The sequence below is a fragment of the Carcharhinus amblyrhynchos genome, chromosome 26, assembly GCF_965287045.1.
Source record: "Carcharhinus amblyrhynchos chromosome 26, sCarAmb.v2.hapA, whole genome shotgun sequence".
NCBI classification, from domain to species: Eukaryota; Metazoa; Chordata; class Chondrichthyes; order Carcharhiniformes; family Carcharhinidae; genus Carcharhinus; species Carcharhinus amblyrhynchos.
In genome coordinates, this window is record NC_137349.1 from 39,163,741 (window position 1) to 39,182,904 (window position 19,164).

Sequence of the window (19,164 nt, forward strand, 5' to 3'; positions counted from 1 at the left end):
GCCTGGTGTTTGGGGGGAGAGTCAGTAGTCAGGCCTGATGGAGGAGGTAGGAAGTCGGGGGGTGGGGGGGGCGGGGGTGGTGGTCTCACGCCTGGGGGGGCGCCCAGGCATTCCAGAAGTAAACCCATTGGGATTTGTAGGGTGTAGTCCGGTGGGAGTTCAGTGGAAAGGAGGGGGTACTCCAATGGGTGATCAAGTCCCTCGGGAAGTTATGTGACGTGGGTGGGACTCCCACGCAGGCCTTGTGGGATTGGGGTGTGTCCCATGGGGAGCTGGGTGGAGGGGGGCATTTAGTGGGGAAGTGGTGGGAGCCCGGTGGTGGTGGACAGGGTGGGGGCGTTGGTGTAGATGTGTACAATAGTTACATAAAAATGCAAAGTTTTACTTTTTTCTGGGTAACCATTGAGTTAACACAATTGGAACCATTCAAAGGTTAGATCACATTTTCCGATCATTTCCGCAGCGGGACAGTTTTGATGTCCTGGGCGCTAGGTGTGCAATCTTTACGTGTAAATTACCTGTGAAAGGGGTGTGCCATCGCGGACACACCTTTGGGTACTCTCCCTGGTGTTTGGGGGTCACAACCTCAAAGGAATTTGGGATGTGAGAAAGAGGATGAGAGATGAGGGTGCCATCACCTTGGATGGTTTTCATCTTGCTACAGGTCACAATCTCAATTGTGCCTCTCAAACTGTGAGGCTCTTGGGGGGGTATGTCTGACCATGTTCGATCTCCCGCTAGTCTGCTAGCTGCCTTACCTTGGCCTATAAGAGAGAGAGAAAAATGTGTCAATGAGACTGTGTGCAAAATGTTTGGGTGATATGCCTTCCATGGATGAACAGCTGGTAGTAAGCTTAAGTTTGTATTTTCGTTACAAGGAGTCTTGAAGGTGAAATGAAGTTACTGTGAAAATCCCCTCGTTGCCACACTCTGGCACCTGTTACGGGAATAGGGCCTAGGTGGGATTGTTGTAGGTACAGGCACCTGAGTAAAGTAAAAATAAAGCTTATTCATTAGTCATAAGTAGGCTTGCATTAACACTGCAATGAAGTTACTGTGAAAATCCCCTAGTTGTCACACTCCAGCGCCTGTTCGGGTACACTGAGGGAGAATTTAGCACGGCCAATGCACCCAACCATCAGGTCTTTCAGATTGTGGGAGGATACCGGAGCACCCAGAGGAAACCCGCACAGAGATGGGGAGAATGTGCAGATTCCACACTGCCAGTGACCCAAGTTGGGAATTGAACCTGGGTCCCTGATGCTGGGAGGCAGCTGTGCTAACCACTGTGTAACTATGCTGCTGGATGGTATTGAGTTTCAAGAGTGTTGTTGCACTCATCCAGGCATTCCGTCACACTCCTGACTTGTTCCTTGTAGATGGTGGAGAGACTCTGAGGAGCCAGGAAGTGAGTTACTCGCTACAAGTCTTTGACCTGCTGTAGTAGCCACGGTATCCAGTTCGGTTTCTGGCCAATGGTAACCCCAGGATGTTGAGAATGGGAGATTCAGCAATGGTATCAAGGGGCAAAGGTTAGATCCTCTCCTGTTGGAGGTGGTACCTCCCTGGCTCTTGTGTGATGCAAATGTAATTTGCCACTTGTCAGCCCAAGCTTGGATATTGTCCAGATCTTGCTGCATTTGGACATGTACTATTTCAGTATCTGAGGAGTTGCAAATTGTGCTGAACATTGTGGTGGATGGGAATTGTTGGTAGGTGAGTGATTGGAGTTGATTAATGGAACCACGTATGTAAATATCCATTCGATAGGATATGAAATTCTAAAAGGCATCCACTGACCATTAACTGATCATTAACTGATCATTCACTGATCATTCACTGACTTTGACCAATGATATGAGGTCACTGTATGAGCTCTTGTATCAATGCTGTCAGGTTTTTAAGTCTTGCAAACTGTGCATTCCTTCTAATTCAATCTTTTACTTGCGTTCTATGCTCCTAAAACTTCATTCTAACTCTTTTAAACTCATTCAGTTGATCTTTCCCTGCACCTTAGCTATGATTGTAACACCACATTCTGCACCCTCTCCTTTCCTTCTCAGTGAACGGTTCGTTTTGTCTGTACAGCGCGCAAGAAACAATACTTTTCACTGTACATGTGACAATAATAAATCAAATCAAAAGACTCAGTAGATTGTAGGTCCAAGTCTCACTGCAGAGATACGAGTATATATAAGACAGGCTGGATCTTTAGTGCAGTGCTGAGGGTGTGCTGCACCTTCAGCGATGCTAATTCCCAGATGGACATTAAACTGAATCCCTGCCTGGCGTCTCTGAGGGAGTTGGAGGCTCTATGGTACAATCTGAAGAGGTACAGAGGAGTTGTCCCTGATGTCTTGGCTGATATTTATTCCCCAACCAACATCAGTAAAAGCAGACCATCACATTGCTGTTCATAGAGTCCCTACAGTGGAGAAAGAGGCCCTTCAGCCCATCGAGCCTGCACTGAACACAATCCCACCCAGGCCCCTACCCCCATATCCCTACACATTTACCCACTAACCTATGTATCTCAGGACACAAAGGGTCAATTTTAGCATGGCCAATCGACCTAACCCGCACATCTTTGGTCTGTGGGGAGAAACCGGAGTACCCGGAGGAAACCCATGCAGACACGAGGAGAATGTGCAAACTCCACACAGACAGTGACCCGAGCCGGGAATCGAACCCAGGACCCTGGAGCTGTGAAGCAGCAGTGCTAACCCAGTGTGCTACCGTGTTCTCTTCGCCCTATCTGTAACTGCAACACTATGACAATAATAAATCAAATCTTTGGACACTAAGGGGCAACTTCTTAGCACGGCCAATCGACCTAACCCACACATCATCTTTGGACTGTGGGAGGAAACCAGAGCAAACCCGCACAGACACGAGGAGAATATGCAAACTCCACACAGACAGTGACCTGAGCTAGGTAATTGAACCCAGGACCCTGGAGCTGTGAAGCAGCAGAGCTAACCACTGTGCTACCGTACCACCCTGTTTCTGGGCGTTTGCTTGTACTGTTTCCCAACAATACAGCGGTGTACATTTAACAGTGCTTCAAAAGTACCTCACTGGCTGTAAACTGTTTTGGGACAGAGGTTCTGGATGGAGCTGTATTAATGTAAGCTATTTTGTTACTGCTGGTTATACTTCTGCTATTCGATCAGGCGTTACTTAAACTAAAATATAAAAACCATCAGCTCCATTGTGGTATATTTTGTGTAAAGTACTCGGTCCCAGTGTGGCTCGTAAATTTACTTGCTCTCTGTGTGTTCCAAGCAGTCTCAGAAAGCAATGCAGGCAGTGCCCATTAGGGGTGCAGTGACACCACTCAGACACTGTGTGTCTGAGAGTCGAGTAAACACAGGACAAAGGCAACGAGATGTGAAGCTGCTACTCGCTGATATCAGACTGTCAAGGCAAGAAGAGAGGGGTGGTGGGGGGTGGGTGGGGGGTTGCTTTCTGAGGCAATCGAGCACCCACGGGCTGTGTGCATACACACACACACACACACACACGCTGACCCCACGGCACCTCCTCCAGAGCAGCATCCCAGACAGAACCAGGAGCAGCGCGGAGCAAATGGCATTGGCGATGGAGTAAGTGAATTAAATCTGATCCCGTGGAATAAGCTATTGATCCAGCAGTGGTGGTGGAGGGAGGGGGGGTGGGGGGGTGGGGGAGGGAGGTGGGTGTATCACCGGGCTGCTGTCTGTGGGCATTTCAGGAGGACAGCAGAGTCTGTGTCACTGCTGGGAGACCCGCAGGACTGAACCTCAGCTGAGATTGCAATGTGGTCACACCTATCTCTCTCTCTCCCTCTCTCTGTGAAGGGCTGCATTTGTATTATTTATGTGAAATGTTGAGACGGCTGGGGATATAATAATGCGAATCTCAATATGGCTGATTCACTCTGAATCCCCCCCCCCACAGTGCATGTCTATATTTTCTGCTGGCATTTTTTTGGCTGTAAGATTCATTCCATTTTTATGAATGGTAAGGATGTGATCTCCCGTCTCTGTGTTGATCTAACATGGTGATCTGGGTTTGGCGGTGGGGTGGGGAGAATAGAAAGTTATTTAGAACCTACCCCACGCCTCTCGATTTACTAAATTAACCATTTGCCTGAGCTGTTTCAGCATTGTTAAGCTTCTGGCTGTTTTCGAGGGCATTCTGGGCATTTTCAGACCCCCCTCCTCCACCCTTTCCCCATCCCTGGCACGGGGTTTGTGCCCCGCCTGCTCTCAGCTCTCCGAGCAACAGCCTGCTCACCTCACTGCCTCCGTGCCTGCGGGCAAGGGGAGTGAGCTGGAGGCTGCGTGCGTGACTGGGGTCACCAGAGAGGGAAGTGTCGGGCGCTCACAGGGCCAGCGGGTGGGCATCCAAACAGGGCGCGCCCCTCTCCCCAACATTTAAGGGAAATATTCTCCCCCACCTTTCCTGGAGGTTTTTCCCCGAAGGAATGTGGCAGACGCGCCATCAGACAACAGGGAGAGAGGCAGCGGGGCGGGTGAGTGTGTGACAGGCACCCAGTCAGGTAAGGTGGCACGGTGGTTAGCGCTGCTGCCTCAACGTGCCAGGGACCCGGGTTCAGTTCCAGCCTTGGGTCACTGTCTGTGCGCACATTCTCCCCATGTCTGCCTGGGTTTCCCCCGGGTGCTCCCGTTTCCAGATGTGCAGGTTAGGATGGTTGGCCATGGTAAATTGCATCATAGTGTCCCAAGGTGTATAGGTTAAGGGAATTGGCGGGGTAAAAATGCGGCATTATGGGGATCGGGCCTGGGTAAGAGGCTCTGCCAGAGGGTCGGTGCAGGCATAATGGGCCAAAAAACCTCTTCCTTCACTGTAGGGAGTCTATGATTTAGTGTTGCAGGCACTGTGCCAACTAACATTGTACCAGACACTGTGTCAGGTAACAGTGTAACAGACACTGTGTCAGGTAACAGTGTGACAGGCATTGTGTCAGGTAACAGTGTGACAGGCATTGTGTCAGGTAACACTGTAACAGGCACTGTGTCAGGTAACAGTGTAACAGGCGCTGTGTCAGGTAACAGTGTGACAGGCATTGTGTCAGGTAACAGTGTAACAGGCGCTGTGTCAGGTAACAGTGTGACAGATGCTGTGTCAGGTAACAGTGTGATAGATACTGTGTCAGGTAACAGTGTGACAGGCACTGTATCAGGTAACAGTGTGACAGACACTGTGTCAGGTAACAGTGTGACAGACACTGTGTCAGGTAACAGTGTAACAGGCGCTGTGTCAGGTAACAGTGTGACAGATGCTGTGTCAGGTAACAGTGTGATAGATACTGTGTCAGGTAACAGTGTAACAGACACTGTGTCAGGTAACAGTGTGGCAGACACTGTGTCAGGTAACAGTGTGACAGGCATTGTGTCAGGTGACAGTGTAACAGGCACTGTGTCAGGTAACAGTGTAACAGGTGCTGTGTCAGGTAACAGTGTGACAGGCACTGTGTCAGGTAACAGTGTAACAGATGCTGTGTCAGGTAACAGTGTGACAGATGCTGTGTCAGGTAACAGTGTGATAGATACTGTGTCAGGTAACAGTGTAACAGGCACTGTGTCAGGTAACAGTGTGACAGGCATTGTGTCAGGTAACAGTGTGACAGGCATTGTGTCAGGTAACAGTGTAACAGGTACTGTGTCAGGTAACAGTGTGACAGACACTGTGTCAGGTAACAGTGTGATAGATACTGTGTCAGGGGACAGTGTGATAGACACTGTGTCAGGTAACAGTGTGATAGATACTGTGTCAGGTAACAGTGTGGCAGACACAGTGTCAGGTAACAGTGTGACAGGTGCTGTGTCAGGTGACAGTGTGACAGATCCTGTCTCAGGTAACAGTGTGGCAGGCATGTGTCAGGTAACAGTCGGGATAGCAAACCCCAAAAACTAGTGGTGTTTATTACCAAATAAACCTGTTGGACTTTAACCTGGTGTTGAGAGACTTCTTACTGTGTTTACCCCAGTCCAACATCCGGCATCTCCACATCAGGTAACAGTGTGACAGACAAGGTGTCAGGTACCAAGGTGACAGACACTGCATCAAGTAACAGTGTTGATGTGGAGATGCCGGCATTGGACTGGAGTAAATGCAGTAAGAAATCTTACAACACCAGGTTAAAGTCCAACAGGTTTATTTGGTAGCAGAAGCTACTAGCTTTCGGAGCGCTTGCTGCTGTTTTGTCAGATGAGTGGGAGATCCTTCCACAAAACAGGGCATATATAGACACAAACTCAATTTACAAAATAATATTTGGAATGTGAGTCTTTACAGGTAATCAAGCCTTAAAGGTGCAGACAATGTGAGTAGAGAGAGGGTTAAGCACAGGTTAAAGAGATGTGTGTTGTCTCCAGACAGGACAGTTAGTGAGATTTTACAAGCCCAGACAAGTCATGGGGGTTACAGATAGTGCGACATGAACCCAAGATCCCTGTTCAGACCGTCCTCATGTGTGCGGAACTTGGCTATCAGTCTCTGCTCAGCGACTCTGCGCTGTCGTGTGTCGTGAAGGCCGCCTTGGAGAATGCTTACCCGAAGGTCAGAGGCTGAATGCCCGTGACCACTGAAGTGTTCCCCAACAGGAAGGGAACAGTCTTGCCTGGTGATTGTCGAGCGATGTTCATTCATCCATTGTCATAGCGTCTGCATGGTCTCCCCAATGTACCATGCTTCGGGACATCCTTTCCTGCAGCATATCAGGTAGACAACACTGGCGAGTTGTAAGAGTATGTACCGTGTACCTGGTGGATGGTGTTCTCACGTGAGATGATGTCATCCATGTCAATGATCCGGCATGTCTTGCAGAGGTTGCTGTGACAGGGTTGTGTGGTATTGTGGTCACTGTTCTCCTGAAGGCTGGGTAGTTTGCTGCAGACAATGGTCTGTTTGAGGTTGTGTGCTTGTCTGAAGGCAAGAAGTGGGGGTGTGGGGATAGCCCTGGCGAGATGTTCGTCTTCATCAATGATATGTTGAAGACTCCGGAGAAGATGTTGTAGCTTCTCTGCTCCGGGGAAGTACTGGATGACGAAGGGTACTCTGTCCCATGATTGTCTTCTGAGGAGGTTGGTGCGGTTTTTCTCTGTGGCGTGTCAGAACTGTCGATCGATCAGTCGAGCACCATATCCTGTTCTTATGAGGGGGTCTTTCAGCATCTGGAGGTGTCTGTTGCAATCCTCCTCATCTGAGCAGATCCTGTGTGTATGGAGGGCTTGTCCGTAGGGGATGGCTTCTTTAACTTGTTTACGGTGGGAGCTGGAGAAGTGGAGCATTGTGAGATTGCCTGTGGGCTTGCGGTACAGTGAGGTGCTGAGGTGACCGTCCTTGATGGAGATGTGTGTGTCCAAGAATGCAACCGATTCTGGGGAATAGTCAACGGTGAGTCTGATGGTGGGATGGAACTTGTTGATGTCATTATATAGTGATTGTTCACTATGAGTCCAAAGGAAGAAAATGTCATCGATGTATCTAGTGTATAGCATCGGTTGAAGGTCCTGTGCGGTGAAGAAGTCTTGTTTGAATCTGTGCATGAAGATGTTGGCATATTGAAGTGTGAATTTGGTCCCCATGGCTGTTCCGTGTGTCTGGATGAAGAACTGGCTGTTGAATGTGAAGACATTGTGGTCCAGGGATGATACGGATGAGTTGTAAAATTGCATCTGGAAACTGGCAGTTGTCGGTGTTGAGTACTGAGTCAGTTGCAGCAATGCCATCGTCGTGGGGGGTGTTGGTGTAGAGGGCCGAGACATCCATTGTGACGAGGAGTGTCCCTGGTTCACCCCATGTGCAGTGAGCTTCTGTAGGAGGTCCGTAGTGTCGCAATAAAAGCTGGGGTTTCAGGATGCTCTCAGCATCCTCAACCGGGATCTTGGCTTCATGTTGCACTATCTGTAACCCCCATGACTTGCCTGGACTTGCAAAACCTCACTAACTGTCCTGTCTGGAGACAACACACATCTCTAACTTGTGCTTAATGCTCTCTTCACTTACAGTGTCTATACCTTTGAGACTTAATTAGCTGGAAAGACTTGCATTTCAATCATTATTCTGTAAATTGACTTTGTGCCTTTATATGGCCTGTTTGTGAAAAAATCTCCCACTCACCTGATGAAGGAGCAGTGCTCCGAAAGCTAATGGTGTTTGCTATCAAATAAACCTGTTGGACTTTAATCTGATCATGTAACAGTGTGACAGGCAGTGTGTCAGGTAACAGTGTGACAGACACTGTGTCAGGTAACAGTGTGACAGACACTGTGTCAGGTAACAGTGTGACAGGCACTGCATCCGGTAACAGTGTGACAGGCACTGTGTCAGGTAACAGTGTAACAGACATTCTGTTAGGTAACAGTGTGACAGACACTGTGTCAGGTAACAGTGTGACAGACACTGTGTCAGGTAACAGTGTGACAGGCACTGTGTCAGGTAACAGTGTGACAGGCACTGCATCCTGTAACAGTGTGACAGGCACTGTGTCAGGTAACAGTGTTACAGACATTCTGTTAGGTAACAGTGTGACAGACACTGTGTCAGGTAACAGTGTAATAGGCACTGTGTCAGGTAACAGTGTGGCAGACACTGTGTCAGGTAACAGTGTGACAGACACTGTGTCAGGTAACAGTGTGACAGGCACTGTGTCAGGTAACAGTGTGACAGACACTGTGTCAGGTAACAGTGTGACAGACACTGTGTCAGGTAACAGTGTGACAGACACTGTGTCAGGTAACAGTGTAACAGGCACTGTGTCAGGTAGCAGTATGATAGGCACTTGTCTCCCTCTCTGCAATTTCACCCAACTCCTCAGATTTCACATGTGGAATTTGACATTGAGTGATAACAACCTGTTTGACTTGAGGTGGTGTTACACCTGCATTCTGTCTGCCTGTATCTGGTGTCTACAGATCCACATAGTCACTAACATACACTCTCAAACACACACACACTCAAACACAAATATATGTCACAATGACTCATACACACATCTGTCCGCTCCAACACACACAAACATATACAGATCAACGTCAAACACACACACATTCACACTAATCCACACTCACTCACCCACACATTTGTACACTGGAGGGCTCACACACTCTCACATATGTACAAGTGCATATACACTGGTGCACACATACGTGGCACAGCACGGTGGCACAGTGGTTAGCACTACTGCCTCACAGCTCCAGGGACCTGAGTTCGATTCCCGGCTCGGGTCACTGTCTATGCGAAGTTTGCATGTTCCCTCCATGTCTGCGTGGGTTTCCTCCGGGTGCTCCGGTTTCCTCCCACAGTCCAAAGATGAACAGGTTAGGTTTATTCACAATTGCCCCTTAGTGTCTGGGATGTGTAAGTTAGTGGGAATAGCAGGGTAAATGTGGGGGATTGTTGTCGGTGCGGACTTGATGGGCTGAATGGCCTCCTTCTGCACTATAGGGTTGCTATGGTTTCAACACGCATGTACAAACAGACACAGCCTACACACATACACACAGGCGTGTGCATGTACATGACAGAGGTCAATGGAAAGCTAGAAGCAATGTGATTTCCTGCTTCTTAGCACTGGGGTCCTGAGGCCAGTCTCCACTCCGTATCCCCAGTTACATCGGAATTGCATGGCTTGGGAATGAACGTGAAGTGATTTGCAACACACTCCAGGTCCTGGGTGGGTTCTGCGGTTGGAGAATGCACTCCAAATGAAGATCGTAGAATCCCTGAAGTGCAGAAGGAGGCCACTCGAACCATCAAACTGCACTAACAAAAATCCCACCCAGACTTATCCCCGTAACCCCACATGTTTATCCTGGTAAGCCTCCTGACACTAAGGGGCAATTTAGCATGACCGATCCACCTAACCTGCACATCTTCGGAGTGTGGGTGGAAACCGGAGCACCCGGAGGAAACCCACGCAGTCACGGGGAGGATGTGCAAGCTCTGCATAGGCAGTGACCCGAAGCCGGGATTGTACCTGGGTCCCTGGTGCTGCGAGGCAGCAGTGCTAACCACTGTGCCACCGTGCTGGCCACAGAGTGACAGATGTTGGGGCTCGGGCTGTACCGATCTAACTGATATTTTTAACCTATCTTTTTCGTGTAGTACAAAGCTTATCATCATAATATCCAGGTTTGATCTTGTGATTCCTGTTATTTTACGACCTGTGACACTGTGATTAGATGATGACAGTTGGAAAATGAGATTCTGAAATGCAAAGATGTTCAGAGGAGCGGGTTGTGGAAGACACTGAGGGGATCACCAAGGAGACTGAGTGATCCTACTATTTATAAACGGGAAAACCGTCAAATGTTCACAGTAATGTTTTTCACTTTTTTTAGCCAGATGCTTTATTCTTTTTTTCCACTAGCCTGGAGCTTGTCTTTAGAATATTACCATTTAATAGTGTTGAACTATTAACCGTGATTAACACTGCTGCTTCACAGAACCTGAGTTTGATTCCGGCCTCGGGTCACTGTCTGTGTGGAGTTTGCACATTCTCCCCATGTCTGCATGGGTTTCCTCTGGGTGCTCCAGTTCCCTCCCACACTCCAAAGATGTGCAGGTTAGGTGGATTGGCCATAGAACATAGAACACTACAGCACAAACAGGCCCTTCGGCCCACAAGTTGCGCCGATCATATCCCTACCTACCAGGTCTATCTGTAACCCTCAATCCCATTAAATCCCATGTACTCATCCAGAAGTCTCTTAAAAGATCCCAACGAGTTCGCCTCCACCACCACCGATGGCAGCCGATTCCACTCACTCACCACCCTCTGAGTGAAAAACTTACCCCTGACATCTCCTCTGTACCTGCTCCCCAGCACCTTAAACCTGTGTCCTCTCGTAGCGACCATTTCAGCCCTGGGAAATAGCCTCTGACAATCCACCCTATCTATACCTCTCAACATCTTATAAACATCTATCAGGTCGCCTCTCAACCTTCATCTCTCCAGGGAGAAGAGTCCCAGCTCCCTCAACCTATCCTCATAAGGCATGCCTCCCAATCCAGGCAACATCCTTGTAAATCTCCTCTGCATCCTTTCAATAGCTTCCACATCCTTCCTGTAGTGAGGCGACCAGAACTGCGCACAGTACTCCAAGTGGGGTCTGACAAGGGTCTTATAAAGTTGCAGCATTACCTCCCGACTCCTAAACTCAACCCCTTGATTAATGAAGGCCAGTGCACCATACGCCTTCTTGACCACATCCTCCACCTGCGATGACCACATCCTCCACCATGCTAAATTGCCCCTGAGTATCAGGAGGGTAAATATGTGGGATTACGGGGATAGGGTCTGGGTGGGGTCATGGTCAGTGCAGACTCGATGGGCAGAATGGCCTCATTCTGCACTGTAGGATTCCATGATGCTATGAAATCAGGCAGCACAGAGAGGCCACAGTGCCTGTTATAATTATGGTGGAAATTTGCAGCTTGCCTGTCAAATTCAAAGCAGGTGAGGGGGGGGCCTTAAGTTACAGGCATCTCCTCACAGGCGATTGATTAGGTTTACTGGGCTGATGCCGGAGTTGAGGGGGTTGAGCTATGAGGAGAGGCTGAATAAACTAGGCTTGTACTCGTTAGAGTTTAGAAGAATGAGGGGAGATCTCATTGAGACATATAAGATGATGAATGGGATGGATAGGATAGAAAGGAGAGACTCATCCCGCTCAGAAAGGTCAGTAGGACTAGAGGGCACAGCCTCAAGATAAAGGGGGGGTTTTAGAACGGAGTTGAGGAAGAACTTCTTCACTCAAAGGGTGGTGAATCTCTGGAATTCTCTGCCCGTTGAAGTGGTGGAGGCTGCCTCGCTAAATATTTTTAAGACGCGGGTTGATGGGTTTTTGATAAGCGAGGAGATTAAGGGTTATGGGGAGAGGGTGGGAATGTGGAACTGAGCCACGACAGATCATCCATGATCTTATTGAATGGTGGGGCAGGCTCGAAGGGCTAGATGGCCTACTCCTGCTCCTATTTCTTATGTTCTTATGTTCTTAAAGCAAAAGTGAAGACCAATCACCCATCAGCTATCTTCCTAATCTCAGTACGGTGAACTAAACCACTAGCGCAGGAGAGTGATCATTTCAGAATTCAGTCTCCTAAAGTCAGTACCAATTTCCCCAGGGTTAGACATTCAGGGGAGGAGGTGGAATTATCCCATCCCGTCCGCCATGGGAATTGTAGGCGGGGGGCACATAAATGTCCATTTGACCTCAGGCGGGATTCTTCGGTTTTGGGGGAAGTGTGGCCGGAGAATCCCAGTTTCCAGCGAAATGCAGAATGAGGGGCTTGTGCTGGCTGGACTGAACCCTCTGGGTAGTGTCCTGCCACTGGAAACTTCTTGGAGGAGCGTATCGATGGTGAGCACTCTCCCAGGATGTCCGATAAACGCGTCCCTCCACTTCCTCACCTTTCGCCGCTCACCCATCGCCTGTTTGGCCAAGGGCCAAAGTGGTAACACCCACTTGTGTAGTGAGGAGATGGGGTGGGGTGGGGGGGAGGGGACCGTCATGCACTCTGCAGTGCACAGATTACGAGTCATTCGTTCTGAAAGTCCCACTGGAAGAAGCAGTGAGATTTACCCCAGTTTTTACCCGAATACAGCATTAGCACCTCTGACAGTGCAGCACTCCAACAGCGCTGCAGTGGGAGTGTCGGACTGGATTTCATACTTAGCCTGTGTGGAGTGAAGTCACAGCCTCTGACTCTGAGATGAGACTGACACTTTGAAACAAAATCGGGAGATCAAATAAAGAACAACAATTCTGAATGTCCAGATTAATACTCCCCTGCTGTCCCCCTACTCTCTCGGAGAATGCACTCGAATTTAAGCAGGAGTTGGGCAGAATTCACACAGAAATTCCAAGCCAATGTTACTTCTCTCCACCCCAAGTTAAATCATAATTGTTTCTGCACTTGTAAAAGAGGAGAAACGCACAGGTCCCTGATTCGATCGTTCAACCATCATTCGGGGGAGGGTGTCCCAATGGAAACATGGCAGCTCTTTCACAGTAAAAAGTCTGACAACACCAGGTTTTGGTCCAACTGATTTATTTGATAGTAAACGCACAAGCTTTCGAGGTTTCCCTCGAGGGAAACCTCGAAAGCTTGTGCGTTTACTATCAAATAAATCGGTTGGACTAAAACCTGGTGTTGGTCAGACTTTTTACTGTGTTTACCCCAGTCCAACGCCGGCACATCCAGCTCTTCCACACCCAGTAACCTGACTGCTGCTTCCTGTCGACAAAACACTGAATCGCATGTTACTCAAACATCACGTCCCTTCAGCTCATTCAGAGATTGAGGTGTCCGTCTGTCAGGGATATCCTCGAATCTCAGATTCTCACGGCACAGTGTTTATCATCATCCAACATTAACATATTAACACCTTCCAAAGTCCTCACTGCAGTTCCTTATCCTCGCCCATTTGTAACTAGGTTTTAAACCAACCCTTCCAGTTGTGACATTTCTTTTATCTTCTTTCTCATCTTAAAGTTGCTGTTTTGAACTAAATGTAAAAGTTGCCGGTGTGTTAAAGTGGGCGGCACGGGTTTGTAGGGCCTGTTTCCTGTGCTGTGTTGTCCTTTGTTTGTTCTTTCTTTGAGCCCCAGATGACCAGAGGCTGCTCTTTCCTTTTGAGGGGGAGGGCTGACTGCTGGCCATTACCTGAGGGTCACCACACCTCAGGTAAGGGGCAAGGTTCATGAATAACCTCAGCCGCTGCAGGAACCAGAGCCATCAATGAGTAACAAGTAATTAGAGAGTGGCATGCAGAGTTCATTCTTATTGCCAAAGTCCTTGAGTCCTGGTCGGCTGAGATATTCTGAAGACAAGCAAACAGCCTGACGATCCGATCCCAAACGCTCGTATGTCCTGGGCAAAATCATGGTACAGCCCCTTGGAGCCTGGGGTGGGATCAGAGAGATGGGTGGGACGGGGATGGATAATTGTAGAAACCAGGGGCTCAATGAGACGTATAAGATGATGAATGGGATGGATAGGATAGAGGTGGAGAGGCTCTTCCCGCTCAGAAAGGACAGTAGGACTAGGGGGCACAGCCTCAAGATAAAGGGGGGGCGGTTAGAACGGAGTTGAGGAGGAACTTCTTCACTCAAAGGGTGGTGAATCTATGGAATTCTCTGCCCGTTGAAGTGGTGGAGGCTGCCTCGCTGAACATATTTAAGACGCGGGTAGATAGGCTTTTGATAGGCAAGGGGATTAAGGGTTATGGGGAGAGGACGGGAATGTGGAACTGAGACATGACAGATCAGCCATGATCTTATTGAATGGCGGGGCAGGCTCGAGGGGCTAAATGGCCTACTCCTGCTCCTATTTCTTGTGTTTCTTATGTTTCAATCCTACTCACCCTCTGCAGGACCTTCAGGTAACCAGAAAGTCTCAAAGCCTACACAGTTTACAATGCCTTTCGCACTCCAATTAGAAGGGTCTCTACAAATTATCCAGGGTCTCTGCTGGACCATGGTCTATATTGAACAGGAATATCAAACAGGAGGCCATATGGCCTGAAGGTCTTATGAGGAAAGGCTGAGGGACTTGAGGTTATTTTCGTTAGAGAGAAGAAGGTTGAGAGGTGACCTAATTGAGGCATGCAAGATGATCAGTGGGTTAGAAAGGGTGGACAGTGAGAGCCTTTTTCCTCGGATGGTGATGGCTAACACGAGGGGACATAGCTTTAAATTAAGGGGTGATAATTATAGGACGGATGTCAGAGGTAGGTTCTTTACTCAGAGGGTAGTAAGGGCGTGGAATGCCCTGCCTGCAGCAGTTGTGGATTCGCCAACTTTAAGGGTGTTCAAATGGTCAGTGGATAGGCATATGGATAACATTGGAATAGTTTAGGTTAGAGGGTCATTAGATTGGTTCCACTGGTCGGCGCAACATTGAGAGCCGAAGGGCCTGTACTGCGCTGGAATGTTCTATGTTCTGTAACTGCCACCCCCACTCCCAGCTCTTTAGTGTGTTGAGTGTATAGTTTTCTGTCATCACTATCTTAAACTAGCCTTGTTTTTTGTTCTCTGAGTAATATGCTAACACTGTGCTACCTACAAGGATCCAAAGCTCAGTCACTGAGGATAAGCATGGGAGATACTGAGCGAGAGGTCAAGTACTTGCGTTTGAAAGGGCCCCCAACTTGTTGAAGAATCAAACATCTCTCAACAAAATCTCTCAAATATCTCTGACTGTAATGAATTTCTCAGCCTGTGTTTTGTTACGATACTCTTTAGACTGACAGTCCCATCCCAATATTTCGTGGTGGGGGTGGAAGGTGATATATTGGTGTCAAACATTGGTGCTCAGATATTGCATGTCAGGAGATAAGATTCATCACAATGCTTTTCAAGTTTATTTGTTAGTGTCACAAGTAGGCTTACATTAACACTGCAATGAAGTTACTGTGAAAATCCCCCCGTCACCACACTCCGACACCTATTTGGGTACACTGAGGGAGAATTTAGCACGGCCAATGCATCTAACCAGCAATGTCTTTTGAACTGTGGGAGGAAACCAGAGCATCTGGAGGAAACCCACGCAGTCACGGGGAGAATGCGCAGACTCTGCAGAGACAGTGACCCAAGCCGGAATCGAACCTGGGTTCCTGGCACAGTGAGGCAGCAGTGCTAATACTGTGCTACTGAGATGTCTACAAGGATCCAAATCTCAGTCATTGGGATAAGCATGGGGGATACTGAGCAAGGGATCAAGTACTTGTGTTTGAAAGGGGAAAAGATCTGTGGCCACTGCCCATTGGGTCACACTTGCCCAACTTCCTACCAGATAAGAAAATAAGACCATAAGACATAGGAGCATCGCGTCTGCCCCGCCGTTCAACCATAGCTGATATCTTTCTCATCCCCATTCTCCTGCCTTTTCCCCTAACCCATGATCCCCTTATTAATCAAGAACCTATCTATCTCTGTCTTAAAGACACTCAATGACCTGGCCTCCACAGCCTCCCGTAGCAAAGAGCTCCACAGATTCACCACTCTCTGGCTGAAGAAATCCCCTCCTCGTCTCTGTTTTAAAGGACCGTCCCTCTAGCCTGAGGTTGTGCCCTCTGGTTCGAGTTTTTCCCACTAGTGGAAACACCCTCTCCAGGTCCACTCGGTAAAATGGCGGTGGGCTGCCAATGAGTTTGTTGGGCATTTCAAAGGGGGCATGTTGGAAGGCACAGGGGCAACAAGTGAAATGAGAAAAGCCAGAATGTGCTGTCAAGTCAAGGTTAGACACAGAAAATGAATGCCTTGAGAATCGGGATGAGTGACATAATGATTTATAACCATGTGTTTCAGCCCTGCCTGTTGCTGAAGTTTTGAGGCATTGAGTCAGATAAATCTTTACTTTTCAGATGTAGCTTGGCTTGTAGACAGAGATTAATGGACCAATTCCATTAAAAATAACACTCGGCATGAAGTCATTGCAAACATTAGCCCCACCAAGAGGCTCTGACTTCAAGTAGACTTTTTTTTAATGTGTTTGTTCTCGTGATGTAAGCAATGCTGTCTAGACCAGCATTATTTACACATCCCTAATTGCCCTTGAGAAGGTGGCGGTGAACTGTCGCCTTCAACACACTGCAGTCTCTGTGATGTAGGTACACCCACCCTGCTGTTAGGGAGGGAGATCCAGGACTCTAACCCAGTGATATATTTCTCAGTCAGGATGGTGAATGACTTCAGTGGTTCCTTGTATTCCCTTGACTCTTTCCATGTCCGATGGGTGCTGAAGGGTTGCAATGCGTCATTAGCCCTGGAACGTTAGTTTAATTGAGTTTGCTGTGATTCCGTTAAAGTTTCCTCTTTTTGTCACAGTGCCTCTTTAAAGACCGTTGATTTGTTCACTAATTTATTTGGTAATTAGTTTATTTTATTGCCTATTAACCTGTGTTGTCTGTTCCACATCCTGAGGAGGATCATCAGCTTTTGGTTGTACATCGAACCCCATGCACCTGACCTGTATGAGGGAGTGTTGGAGGTGCAGGGGAGTTGGGGGTGAGTGGGTGCTGGTAGGAGGAAGGATCTCCTTGCCAGCCTGCTCCTGGGCCTTGCCAAGGTGACCGTGGGCAGGTGCAGGCAGTAGGTGGGGTTGAGGGTGTCCCTCAGCCCAGATGTCGATCTACATTTGTGGCTGGGTGTCTCTGGAAAGCTAGCACTAGTGTCCGCCAGTACACATGAGGCCTTGCGTGGCATCACAGGGACTGGAGTGCATTATACCCTCCGTGACATGGTAGTCAGCACTGCTGCCTCACAGCGCTGGGGACCCAGGTTCGATTCCCGGATTGGGTCACTGTCCACTGTGTGGAGTTTGCATTTTCTCCCTGTGTCTGCGTGGGTTTTCTCCGGGTGCTCCGGTTTCCTCCCACAGTCCAAAGATGTGCGGGTTAATTGGATTAGCCATGACAAATTGCCCCTTAGAGTCCAAGATGTGTGCATTAGGTGGCTTAATAGGGGCAAACACGTGGGTCCATGGGGATAGGGCCTGGGTGGGATACTCGGTCAGAAAGTGGGTATAGGCCTGATGGGCCAAATGGCCTTGTTTCTGCACTGATCTAAAGAAATTATTTTAATGCAATTTGTTAAATTGCCTTTTAAGTTTTGTTTAACCTTTAAGTGGCAGTTGGTTATTTACTTATTTAGAAACCACAGAAAGTTACAGCTCAGAAACAGGCCTTTTGGCCCCTGTGCCGAACCATTTTTCGCCTAGTCCCACTGACCTGCACTTGGACCATATCCCTCCACACCCCTCTCATCCCTGAACCCGTCCAAGATTTTCTTAAATGTTAAAAGTGCCCCCACATTTACCACTTTATCCGGCAGCTCATTCCACACTCCCACCACTCTCTGCATGAAGAATCCCCCCCTTAATATTCCCTTTAAACTTTCCCCTTTCACCCTTAACCCATGCCCTCTGTTTTTTTCTCCTCTAGCCTCAGTGGAAAAAGCCTGCTTGCATTCACTCTATCGATACCCATCAAAATCTTATACACCTCTATCAAATCTCCCCTCATTCTTCTATGTATCAAATTAATTTAATTTGTTCACTCAAAAGAGTATAAAGAGACACATATTGATACTGGATGTTGGTTAGGGAGACATTACGGCTGGCATGGTGGCACAGTGGTTAGCACTGCTGCCCCACAGTGCCAGGAATCTGGGTCACTGTCTGCTGTGGAGTTGGCACATTCTCCCCATGTCTGCGTGGGTTTCCTCCGGGTGCTCCGGTTTTCTCCAAAGATGTGCGAGTTAGGTTGATTGGCCATGCTAAAATTGACCATTAGTGTCAGAAGGATTAACAGAGTAAATACATAGGGTTATGGCGATCGGGCCTGGGTGGGATTGTTGTCTGTGCAGGCTCAATGGGCTGAATGGCCTCATTCTACATTGTAGGGATTCTATGATTTGTTAAGCTGCATTCTGTAAATAAATGTAGTACCATGTCAAAGATTGGTGCCCACTTTCACTATCTGGCTATCAGCGGTTAAGATAACAGAGAATGGTTACCTAAAGGTTACCCAGTTCTTTGTCAGACAGGATGTGATATGAGTTATTTTTGTGAAGAATGGCTGAGTTGAAATATAATTTGTTTGAATATGATTACCCACTCATGCTCTGGGAGTTTGACCCAGTAACTAGGGGATAAATGGAGTGAATATATGGACACGGGTTTCCTTCTTATCGGAGAGAATGTAATAAACAGTCACTTCCTCAAAGGAAAATCAGTAGGAGAGTATTTTGTGTGATGGATGTCTGTCCATTGGGCACTAATGAAGAAATGGGATATAACGTTAAACTTCATGGGTGAGATTTATAAGAAAGGTCATTTCTCAGATGCCTCCAAGGCACGGTCAAACTTGGATAGATTTCTCTGGTCATTCGCCAGAGAAATGATATCATGGACTCTAACAGGCTGGATAAAAGATTGCAGAGATTCACCTTGTGGAGTCCTTGTTCAGCGCTCACATTCAAATTGCCGGTTGGTGTGACGTTGTTGAATAAGGACAGGTTCCTGTTTTCAGCTACTGCTAGATTCTCAGGAAGGCTAGCGAAATTCTTAGGATAAAATGTGTGCTGCTTTTTAAATAATGCCGGGTGTGGGGCAATCAGTCGTATCCAGCAGTTTGATGGGTCACGT

The 19,164-nt window shown here is 48.1% G+C and overlaps 1 protein-coding gene across 2 annotated transcripts in view; it reads left to right on the forward strand.

The window, feature by feature from the left end:
• The window catches only part of palm1a (paralemmin 1a), a 303,084-nt gene that overhangs the window by 34,880 nt on the left and 249,040 nt on the right, over nt 1-19,164 (forward strand). Inside the window, exon 1 of one of the 2 annotated variants that reach the window (XM_080213250.1) lies at nt 3,469-3,605. The exons of the other annotated variant lie outside the window; for it this stretch is intronic. Coding sequence (XP_080069376.1) covers nt 3,589-3,605 — 17 coding nt within the window. The 5' untranslated portion in view covers nt 3,469-3,588. Of the gene's footprint in view, nt 1-3,468; nt 3,606-19,164 lie in introns of those variants that run through there. 2 annotated transcript variants of the gene reach the window in all.